This window comes from Scleropages formosus, chromosome 16 (assembly GCF_900964775.1).
Source record: "Scleropages formosus chromosome 16, fSclFor1.1, whole genome shotgun sequence".
NCBI lineage: Eukaryota > Metazoa > Chordata > Actinopteri > Osteoglossiformes > Osteoglossidae > Scleropages > Scleropages formosus.
In genome coordinates this window covers 18,241,776-18,254,193 of record NC_041821.1, presented here as the reverse complement: position 1 = coordinate 18,254,193, position 12,418 = coordinate 18,241,776, and the positions used below count along the sequence as shown (strand labels likewise).

General features: G+C 42.5%; 1 protein-coding gene across 3 annotated transcripts in view; it reads left to right on the top strand.

The window, feature by feature from the left end:
• The window catches only part of ggps1 (geranylgeranyl diphosphate synthase 1), a 30,521-nt gene extending 18,758 nt beyond the window's left edge, over positions 1-11,763 (top strand). For all 3 annotated transcript variants that reach the window (XM_018750732.2, XM_018750737.2, XM_018750736.2), the window contains exon 4: positions 10,484-11,763. In XM_018750732.2, coding sequence (XP_018606248.1) covers positions 10,484-11,239 — 756 coding nt within the window. In that variant the 3' untranslated portion in view covers positions 11,240-11,763. The remainder of the gene's footprint in view (positions 1-10,483) is intronic.
• The last annotated feature ends 655 nt before the right edge of the window (positions 11,764-12,418 follow it).

Sequence of the window (12,418 nt, the reverse complement as noted above, 5' to 3'; positions counted from 1 at the left end):
AAAAACAACAGGCTGGGATCATGCACACTGATATACTGTTAAAATGTTCCAAAACTGTGGAAGTACACTGCTCAACTTTTTGCATTTTTGTCTTATGAATAAATTAATTCAGGATAAGAACTGATCAGAAATATTCATCAGAACTGAACTTGTTCTGCTGATAACTTTAGTCCCTTAAAAAACACACTGTTGTTTTTGTAAATAGGTGCCATGATTGGAGCGGCTGCCTTTGGCTCTGAAGGTTGCCAGTTCAATCCCTGCATCCGGATGTAGCGCCCTTGAGCAAGGTGCAATTGCTAGTAGCTTCGCCCGGCCGTGTGCCTGGGTACCTAGTTGTATTCCTGCGATGGACTGGCCCTCTGATAAGCTCCAACCCCGCTCTGGAAAAGCGGTTGTTGAAATTGGTTGGCTGGTTGGTTGTAAATATGAACCAAGTTCATCTTCACAATTATGGACCTCCCTATTTCAAGTATTTTGTCTAATAAGGTTTTCAGGAAACCGTGCAATAAAACAGTGTAGTAAAACACGCCTACATATAAGAATCAGCAATAGACTAAAATGCATATTTCCCTTATATTGGAAGAGCTGCTGGCCGATATCATTAGTGATGTGGTGGTAGAGTGATTGGAAAGGAGGTGACTGCAAGATAAATCACCTTCCAAAAGATATCAGGAGAACTTTTAGACTCTGCCATTTTCTTTGCCCTTCACCTCTTGCTACCGCCGCTTGTGGGGAAAAAAGTCTAAAGTTGTCTTTTTTTTTTTTTTTTTTTAAATAGGTTCTTAAAAACGCCCAGTACCTTCAAAATCACGTTTTACACCATGATGAGATAAGCAGTGAGGTAGTTCCATCCATGCCACCAATCGGTGCCACCAAGGTACAACATCCCACTAGGCAGCTCTTTATTAGCTGGGATTACTTGATTAAATTACTTGATTTGCTGTCTTATGTCCACAGGCGGTGTCCATTTTCGTTTTCTCTTTCTTGGTTTTCCCCTCCCCGACTTGGATTTGGAGTCACACCTCTCCATCAGTGTCAATCAAGGAGTAATGGATGAGATTCACTGGACCATGTGGGATCTCCCACAGATTGAAAAGCACCTTCCCGTTGGCCATTTGGGAGCTTGCTTGGGTATTAACAAACCTCTTCTAGTGTCATGTCGATAGTGCTCTTGCTGTTCATGTTTACCTTCTAAGAAGTTAGGTTAATTAGGCTTTTTTCTTTGTTTTTTGAATACCCTTTGCATTCTCCTCTCTTTTTGTAAGGTTTGCTTGTTGGCTCTATATTTCGTAAATTTTGATTATTTACCCTTTCACACAAACATTAAACATACACTCCTGTTTGTGCACACTATTTGTTGTCTCGTCAATTCATAACTCACAACTTGGTGCAAAAACTTTGTTTCACCCCTCTACACCCCGGAACAACCTTGGGGTTGTAACACTGTCATTCAGCCTATACTACTGCTGTCCCCGCTGTAGGCTATGAACAATGCAATCTTATTTGTATTATATTGTGAAATTTTATCATATTGTGGAACTCATTCTATAATGGAAAGGCCGTTGTAAGGTTAAATAAATGTATTGTGAGGCTATTGTAATGTGAACGTTAACTATACTGGAAAAGCACATAGCTGAAACCCATGTTTTGTGTAAACGCAATCAATCCACGTTGTCAAACAAGAAAAAGTTTAGAAATTGAGTCATAGAGTCATTGCCATAAATGATAGTAGTCTTGCTTTAATTGACTTGATGTGTGCATCACATGTTGACGAATCAGTACTAGGCCCCCTTTCCATGCCATTTTCCATGCCAAATCCTCTTGTCAAAGCAATCCCAACCCTACCCCCTACTTTTTCCAATACACATTTAGGACATGATAGCGCAAAGGATTCTGGCACCAGTGTCCTGAATCCCTGCATTATTTTGAAAATGTCAGTGCTGTCCAAGTTCACATTGCTGCTTGAATGTATTCTGGTGTGAGCAAATATCTACAAGGTTGGATGTTTTAAATGTAAACGTATGAGGTAATGGTTTCTGACCAATACAGGAATGGCAGTGGTGATACATTAGCACTTTAGTAAAAATGTAATGAGCTTTCAAATGGTTCAGATGTCAGAACATCCCCAAGGTCTCGTAAATTACCATTATCTGCCTAGTGCTTTTTATTCCAGTCCATTAGTGCCCCTCTCCACTGCTGTGTGTTAAGTGAACTACTTAGATTTGATAGCATCCATTTACAATGGTTCCAAAATAATGTACACCTGGTTGTGACTAACATGCAAATTTGACTCTAAATCTATCAGATGGTATTAAGGTTGTTGATGAACAGCTGTTTAGCCTGACCTTTTTTACGAAAAAAAAAGGAAGCAGAGTTATCCCAGAATCCCAAGAAGACAGTCATTGACCTTTCTGTGAAGCTTTTTAAATTGGCCAATATTTGTTTTAGACTCAGTACAATGCTCATATTGCCCTGAATCTCACTTGATATATCCTATACATAAGGGGCAGCTGGTAGTGTAGTGGTTAGAGTTGCTGCCTTTGGACCCAGGTTCAGATCCCACCTCCAGCTATAGTACCCTTGAGCAAGGTTCTTACCCTAAATTGCTACAGTAAAATTACCCATGCTGTATAAATGGGTAAATAATTTTAAGTAGTTTACCATAAGTTGCTTTGGAGAAATGCATCAGCTAAATGGAAAAAATGTTGTTATATTACTCTGTTTACTACTGTACAATCCCCAAACTGTTTTACATCACAAGGTAAGTTTGTGTTCTGCTTTGTAATGACTATATTGTCTTGACTATACCAATTATGTCATTCAAGAACTTCTGTTATAATTAGGCAACGTGACTCAGGGTAATTCCAAGAGCTCAAATTATTTGCATGCATTTTTTTGTTTCGCATCAGACAGATTCTCGTTTCAGTATTCTTAAGAGGTTTTCATCTTTAACTGAAATGCACGCCTTCACATTTTTCTGAAGAAATAAATGGTTAGAGTTGGTTTTTGCAGCACTTTAAAGTAGCTCCTTAAAAACTTTGCTTGTGGGAAGTGTTGGATTCTTATTCTCTGTCTTTGATCAGAACTGTAGTAATGAAATCACTGACCCACAGGACTGATCACTATATTTCACACAATGACTTGAAGTTGCACTCATAATATGCAGTAATTGTGTTGTAGGGATTTTACCACTTTGGTAATGACCTCAATGGTTTGTCTTCATGGCAAATCCTCAGAGTTGCTGACACGCCACAATGTTTTTTCAGTTGTTTCACTGCTGTAGCTATTTAAAGCTGAGAGACGCTATTGACCGATGATTATTTTTAGAGCTTTTTCCAAGGTATCAGATTAGGGGCTTTTGTACACTAGTTCTGGACAACACATCACGTGGTGAAGGCATTCAAAGCATTATATGGTAAAATGCAACTCTAGGACTGAACAGCTTGATAAATTTGTTGGTTCTCTCTGAATCATTTGGGTTTGAATTCTCAAATCACTGTGGCCTCTGTACTAGCATAACCTGATAACATTTCAGATTATGAATAAAGACTGTGTACCTTTTTATGATGAGATAATAAACAGTCATGTTCTTTCAGTATGAATGGAGTTTGACAAAATGTCTGGAAGATAACCCCAATGTCTAATTTGCTGATCCTTCTTGTAGCAGTGTGTCACATTTTTTCTCTCTTTATGCCTTTTGCTAAATTTTGGTATAAATAATTCTGTCCCACAAAGACAGAATTATTATTGATACCAAGTTAACTTAAACCGATCATATTTCCAGGGCAAAATCTGACTAGCCTTCTAGTAGTTTAAGGTAAAGAAGTCTCATCAGTTACACAGGTTAGTGTAACACTATACCATGATCTAAAGAGACCTCATGTGGTCTGAAGAATAGTTCAGTGCTCATAAGCCTAATGAAAGATTATAGTAAAGAAAATGGTCTTCTGGGACAGCAGATAGAGTAGTACATTTATTCATTTACACGTACATTCATTCATTTAGCAGACGCGTTTCTCCAAGGCGACGTACTTCTCACAGAAAATAGTGTGTGTATTACCTTAGGAGAAGGAGACATAGCTGCAGATGTGTGACTCTCAAGTACAGTTAGTGTTTCTTTCACCATCTGCACTGACATTCATCACACAAGTAGCTCATAAAAACCGTACCAGAATATCACCGGTTCCTAATCGCCTTCCTTGTAGTTTTTTCTTTGTATGTATCTCACAAAAAAAAAGAAACATTTACGTTACATTGCAGGAGTGGCTCTGTAAAGTATTGATACGAACATGTATACCTTACGGGCCTGAACATTTATACCTTACATGAACTTCAGAAATCATGGGCGAAGTGAATCCGGAAGAGGAGAGTTTTAAGACCCTGTTTGAATGACAAAGATTCAGCAGTTCTCAGTGAGATGGGGAGGTTATTCCACCACAGCGGAGCCGGACCGAGAACCTTCGTGCCTTATCTTTTTTTTTTTTTTTTTTTTTGTAGTTAGGAATGTCTTACTGGAGTACCTTTAATCAACATATTTTCCCTGGATCATGCAAGTAAAAATAACCAAGCTTTTTAAATGGGCAAATAATTTATAAGCTTATTATTCAAACTTAACATTGTACATTACCTTGAACAAAGGCATTATTCATTCACTGAATAATTAAAAGTGTACTTATTACCGTCCATGGTCTGCACAAATTCATCTCATTAACAGTGCATTCACTTCACCTCGACGATTCTTCAGCACAGTCACACCGCAGTTGGGTTATTGTCAGTCTACTTTGTGTTTCACTTCTGTTATCTTGCACATGTTAAGTGTAAGTGTTAAGTTCTTACCGTGGTAAGCTGTGACAAGAATCAGGCTTTTATATACTTCCTCATGACTTCTGTCAATTTTGCCACTTAGAAATCTGGAAGTGTTGCTAGATCAGATTCAAGCATCTGAAGAGCAGCGTAAATGCACCACACCACCTCTTTATGTTGTTAATTAGGAAATCGTTTTTCCTTTCTCAGCTGACATGGATTAGTCAGCCTTTTAAAGCAGCAGCTGATACATAGCCGCAGCATTAGTGGCAATCTTGCAAAGACCAAGGAGTGTACCTGTAGGAATCCACTGAGTGAGGTCACAGTTGCTGTATGAGTAGTACTCTCAAATAGTTCTTTCGTGTTCGATTATGAACACACATCACCATGCTTAACATTTGCCAGTTTCGCTGGTGGTGGACCGAACTAGGATTTTGCGAAATGCAATTCCTCTCCATTCAGTGGAGGAACATCCAGCATCAGTATTCTTTTAGTTTTCCCCGTGCTATTCAGCTTGCATCTTTTTGTTGATGCATGAACATGGATATCAAACTGCAATAAGGACATTTCGCAGATCCAGTAGAGTCTGGTGGTTGACAGTGTCAAATGCTGCAGACAAGTCGAGGAGGAGGACCAAGGAGAGGGAGGCCGCTGTAGCCAACTGGAGAGCCTCTGATACCCGTCAAGAAGATCGTCCTGGGTGAGAAATACAGACAACTGGTCACAGGTTGCCTGTTAGACAGAAAAGGAAAGAGGGGAAACTGGCTTCTAGTTCTTGACTGAGTCTGGCTCCAGACAGGGTTTCTTTAACGGTGGTGAAATGAGGGCAGTTTTGAAGGTGGATGGGAAGCAACCAGAAGAGAGCAAAAGTTTATGATCTTGGAGATGAGAGATAAGTTGCGGGGAAATGTCCTTTTGGAGAGGTGAAACGATCAGATCGAGGGAGCAGGTGGTGGCTCTGCAGGACAGCAGGAGGTCGGAGATTTCGGTGTCTGACAGGGGTTGGAAAGCAGAGAACATGACTTTGCTGGGAGATCCGGTATGATCAGGGCAGGTGGATGCCGAGAACTTGTCCATGATGGAGTTGACATTGTCTCTAAAGAACAAAGCAAGATCGTGAGCGGTCGCGGGAGGAGGAGGAGGAGGAGGGGGAGGGTAGAGTAGGAACGAGAAGGTGGAGAACAGTCTGTGTGGATTGTTAATTGCAGAATGTATTTTGTTGGTGGTGGTTTTAGCTAAGGAACCAGCACAGTGGAAGGTCGCTAGGAGAAATGTAAAGTCATTTTGGAGAAGGGCATCAAATAATACTTAACTGTTGCAAAGCATGTAGTCTAGTTTTGCTTATTGCTCATTTTTTATATAATGTTCAACACTGATTGTCTTCAGCAGCTGGTTTTTTGATTACTATACTGTTTCTTTGTCAAAACGTGTGTCTGACAGGACAGTGTAGGACTTTTCTCTCCACTTTGCTCAGAGGTCAGCATGTCAAATAAATGTAAGCACAGGTTCTTCTGAATCCTGGCTGGTTTCTAAGATCAGAATATATCCTAATATAAGCTTTGTGAAGTATTCTGACAAGCAGACAATGTGATGTATAACCGGAAACGTGGAATATGCTATATTATCACTGGATGGAAAGGGAACACCCTACAGGGTTTGCCATTCTGCCCACAATGTATTGCAGCTGACAGGTTACATGGATCTCCTAGAATGGAAATGGTCCCCCCCCCCCCACTCCCCCTGCTCTCAGCTGCCAGAGTAGTGCTATTAGGCTGTAAACTCTCACTGAACCCATCACACAGACCACACTGTCATGATTACCGGGCAGCAGACCTGTCGTATCGGCCATGGATATGTGGTCTTCGGATGAAACCCAGTGACGGCCATCAACGCAGATTGAGCAGATGATCGAATTCCTTCATCTACCGCTCTCATCTGATTGATATTACCAGGGTTATTTTTCCTTTGCTGGTCCAGGTGCCTGCAGTGCAGTCTGCATGTCTGTTATTCTTCTTCCCTAAAAAACAATTGCGTGTCTTTGTGTGTTGAAGGAGTGTGGAAGCGATGTCTCAGGTTAGTGTCTCCAACCCCGTCCAGACTTCCAAGTCGATATTCCATTGCTCACGGTGATACGGATGACACGTAGCTATGTTGCACGGATCAGCATGAGATGTGCAGTATCTGTGTACAGTCAAGGACTACAAACTGCCACAAGTAACAGGGCTAAAATAGTCACAGAAGAAAATATTGCTTAGTATTGAACTGACATACCTATTTTTTTCCATAGCTTAAATTCTTTGGTTCTTCTTCGATTTTGAGTTTAGTAGAGAGGTTCAGCTCACTTTCATTCTTTCACATGTTCTCACTGTCTTTATTTCACCGGCTCAGACACAACTGATAGGAAGGCAAATAATTTCTTTTCTCATTGTATTTCTGGCTGGATTTGTTGTTGTATTACGGCAAGTGAAGGAGGGGTAAGAAAACTGATAAAGTAAGGATGTAATATCTAAAAATGTCACAAGTATGCAGAGGCTGAGGAAGTGCCCTGCATCAACACCTCCTAGACAACAGACATGCTTCTGTCAGCCTCTGTCTGAAAGCAGATTGGTGCCAGATTCCAAACGTATGGATAATACATCCTCACAATGGTCCACACCAACCCCAGCCCACCAGCTTGGACCCTGACTCACAGTGCATCCGCACAAAGAACACGGTGCCCCATTCCATTAGAACTTCAAGCTAAGATGCCATATAGTTTAAATGGAAATTTCTTGCATCTCTTGAGCCGAAGAGCAGTTATCTGTGCGGGCAGGTTGCTAGCTGCCAACTGTTTTTCATCTCCATGAAATTGTAAATCAAATGCTTCTGTCTATGGTAATTTTACCATTTTGCACCCTGTGATGTCTTTCCAAATCATAACTTCAGCTGAGAGCAGAAGGTTAGAGTAGCACAACAGTGTTTCTTGTAGCATGATACAGATGGCACTATTTGTGCAGTAAGTTGTAATATTTGTTTATCTCTTCAAGCACTGTATATACAAGAATCATGGATTACAATGCGGGAATCTCTGTTGTTGTCATGGATGTTTTCAAATGACCAATGGGTGCTGTTTTACTCCTGGAATTGTTAACCAGCTCTTACAGACATGTCCTCTTAAATATCCGTTGATTCTGCCAGTATCTCTCACCTCACTATACCCAACTCCTGGTCCAGACTATAGTGATATCTCACCTGGATTACTGCAGATCCCTTGTACCTGGTCTTATGGCCCCTGCCATCAAGCCTTTTTAGCCATTACAGAAATCTGCGCCACAAGTTGAGTTTGACTTCCCAGAACGTTTCCATGTGTCTCGCCTCCGCGCCACTCTCTATTGGCCTCCTGTAGCCACCCATAACAAGTTCAAGGCTCTGGTTGCAGCTTATGAGACGATCAAAGGACTATCACTCTGATACTTACCGGATCTCATCCATCCCTCAGCCCCAGAATGAATGCTTTGACCTCTGGCCCCTACTGTCCCCCTCTCAAAGGGTCCAAAATCTGAAGCACATTGGTTCTTATTCTTGGTCCTCATGTGGTGGAATGAGCTTCTGCTGTACCTCAGAACTCCTTCAGTATTCAAGAAGAGTCTCAAAATGCATTTTTCAAATCCACTTCCTGCCAAGCTCCTGACACCTTCAGTTCTTCACTGCCTTTTTGCCTTTTATCTACCTATTTATGTGACTTGTACAGCCTGGCATACAGTATGTGCACCATGAAAATGGCTATATGACACCAGCTGTACTTCAGTAATCGTGTGTCTGTCTGCACTCATGTCTGTTGTGGGATGCACTTTTCTTTAGTCCGAGTTGTGCATTGCTTTGGAAAAAAGTGTTTGCCAAATTAAGAAAAGTCATTGTACATTGCATGATTAATACAGTAAGTAAATAATACAATCATAAGCTGGACGTCGTCATGTGACCTGTTCACCAAAACACCAGCTCCGTAGACCGGTATTCATATTGTTTTGCTTACATTTCAAAGGCAGTCCTTGGTGGAGTGGTTGTGTCTGTCTGTGCTGGGAAGGTTGTGGTGGACTGACAGGCGAGGATTTCTGTGGCTCTGTAACAGTTGTCACAGTTGTCACCCTTTTTATGCATTTTGCCTTTAACCGATCTTTGCCTGTTGTCTCTGAGATTTGAGCTCCCCACACGGCTCAGATGGTTGGTCTAACCAAATAGGTCAAGGGGTGGGGGGACTGGCTTCAGTAAGGTGCAGTAAAGGAAAAAAAAAAGAGAGAGCTGGAAGGTTGCACTCAGAGATAAGCAGCTGAACCGGCCCGTTTGGCCGATGGCCCGGCGCAGCGTGTCGCTGCCTTTGTTCGGCAGACACAGCGGGGCAACAGGGGCTTGCATAAATAGCTCTGATGCTGGGGAGATGATTTGTCTTCCCAAATGGGCTGGATAGGAGCAGGCAGCACACATAAGCACTACCTCGTAATCTTTCAGGACGTTCGGTAAACTGCTTTCACCGGTCCGTTTTCGTGCACGTTTCAGGCTTTAGTACCCTGCACGTTTATTGCTCTTTCACACACAGTGCTTCCTGCAGGTCGTCTTGCACTGCGTGCACATCTTCATTACCACCCATAGTACACGCAGCGACATATTATTGAGCTGAAGTTGACTTTGAAAAATAGATAAGCACAGGTAAATGCGCACAGTATCTCTCCTCTGTACGACTCAGTTAAGGGTTTTTGTAACTTGAGGCCCTGCGTCCTCCTGACTAGACAGAGAGCAGTGTGTGGGTCACTTACCAGAGTGCCCTGTTCTCCCCCCCCCCGTACCTGTAGCACATTTTTTTGTTAAGGTGGAACAGTATCCCAACATGCAGAGCTTTGTCACCGCTCATTAATCTAACAGGTAACCATGCACTCGTCCTGCCTGTCCCTTATCCCTGCCATATGCTGGGATTAGCTCTCTTGTGAAAAGGAGCATTTGTAAGAGGGGACAGAGGAGACATGAGTGTACAGACCCGCTCACTCTGTAACAGTCAAACATGGTAGAGGGCATACGCCAGAATGCAGCAGAACCCTCAGCGGGCAGCTCTTCAGGCTCAAGTGAACAATCTCACCCTTGTGATGGCATCTTCGGGGTTCGAGACGCAAGGGCTGTGTTTGCGGGTCTGAAATGCAAGGTCACCTGCGCTGGGCATTCCCACTGTCGCTGCTGAAACAACACTTTGAGGGTAACGCCCAAAGTTCACACTGCTACGTCCATGCTGTTCAACCATAACTGTGGTCTGCTGTTTTGGTTCTTATAGGACAGGGCAGGTTTTATTGATGCTTTTCCAGCACACACAGCTGAGGCCCCCTGCAGGCTATGAGAAGAGGTGCAGGGAACCAAACACCACTGACACTGTTTCTCTTCTCTACTAAGAGACTAATCTGTTAAGAGTTTTTAAATCCATTTTAGATTCTAACCTTTAAAACCTGGTATCGTAACATGTAAATGTTTCTTTTGATCTGTTGATTAGATATTCTGGTCCTAACATGAGCTCTAGTCCTTTTTGGTGTGTTTAATACAGCATAACAACTGTTGTGTCATTATTTTAAATAATGCGAATTTAGCGTGATTCTGTACTACGTGGGTCGGTCATCTTTGGACTCCATTGTCAGTCACTGAAGACCTCTGTCCACATGTGCAGGTGATCATTGAAGTGACCGAGATGCTGCACAATGCGAGCCTGCTGATTGATGACATTGAGGACAGCTCTAAGCTGCGCCGTGGCTTCCCCGTGGCCCACAGTATCTATGGCATACCATCGGTGATCAACTCGGCCAACTATGTCTACTTCTTGGGCCTGGAGAAGGTGCTGACCCTGCAGCATCCCGAGGCTGTGCAGGTCTTTACCCGGCAGCTGCTTGAGCTCCACCGGGGGCAGGGCCTGGACATCCACTGGCGTGATACCTACACCTGCCCCACCGAGCAGGAGTATCGCCAGATGGTGCTGAAGAAGACAGGTGGCCTTTTTGGTCTAGCTGTGGGTCTTATGCAGCTCTTTTCCACCTGGAAGCAAGACCTCAAGCCGCTGCTGGACACGCTGGGCCTCTTCTTCCAGATCCGTGATGACTACGCCAACCTGAGCTCGCGTGAGTACAGTGCAAATAAGAGCTTTTGTGAGGACTTGACAGAGGGCAAGTTCTCTTTTCCCACCATCCACGCCATATGGTCGCAGCCTGATAGCACGCAGGTGCAAAACATCCTACGGCAACGCACAGAGAACATGGACATCAAGCGGTACTGTGTGGACTACCTGGAGAAGGTTGGCTCCTTTGAATACACTCGGCAGACACTCCGGAGCCTGGAAGCTGAGGCCTACAGACTCATCAAGGACCTGGGGGGCAACCCTGAGCTGGAGGGCTTAGTTGAGCAGCTGAGCCACATGTATAAGGAGGAGTGAATCTCCAGCTGACCCAGAGGACTCCCCCTCCCTGACTACCCACACAGTGCTTGAACTTCACCTCATCTCACCAGTCCCATTGAATTCCTGTGCATTCATACTGGGCTATGGTTCTTAGCAACTGAACGCTTCTCAGGGGGGTGCAGAAAGTGTTGCTTGGCCATTTCTCCTTGCGTACGTGTTAAAGGACTTGTATGCAATAAAGCCTTACTGACTTTTTTATTACAAAGTAAAATATTTTCCTTTTTTATTCCAGTTTTGTTGCGACAGAGTAATGTGTTTTGAAATATCAGGGAGAGCATTCTTTGAAGGGTTAAGTGCTACTCTGTGTCAGTCTGCTGTTAAGTGCCAGATTTGGTGTATGGAAATTTAATACTTTTTATACTGCACTGACGAAGATTATTTTATAACTTCTGTATGAAGCATACAAATGTATTTGGCTAGGATTCTGTTTTTGTTTAAATCTCCTACTGTATGTAAAGGACTAGATAAGGGCATAAAATAAGCTTATTCCTTTATACTAAGAGCTTTGTTTATAGTAGTAATGTGTGGATTTAAAGTGTTGGTGTCAAATCCTCGATCACTCTGTTACACGTTACATCATCACAAACAGCGTTGCATGTTGCATTATTAGCTTAACGTTTTTGCACATACACACATTCAGATGACAATCTTATACTGTGAACAGAGCAGCTTGGAGAAAATGCAGTATTTGACTTTACTCAGAATATTAATAATGTATCTGAATATTTTGAAAAATTTCACTTTAGTTCATCACGCAAAATTTTGGAATAAGTTGTAAGAACTATTTGAAATTGCTGCTGCTGTAGCATCATCGATAAAAAGATACTTAATCTTGAACTACTCCAGTCAAAATGACCAACCTGCATAAATGGCCAGGTAACTAAGTACGTTAATATAATATACCAGATGTTTTAAGTTGCCTTGGACAAACAAGTCAACTAAATGAACAAATGTACATTGTATACACCGTAGATTTTACGTTTTTATCAGACACTTTCCCCCATTTGAAGGATTTTGTCTGTGGCTGGTTTATTATCTGGCCCCTGTCGTCATCCATCTGGCAATCCTGGGGAGAAAAGACTGTCTTGAATGGCTCTGTCACGTCAAAGGTTTTTTCCTCTTACCTCGTGCCGGGGCTATGCTAGTGATTCATGA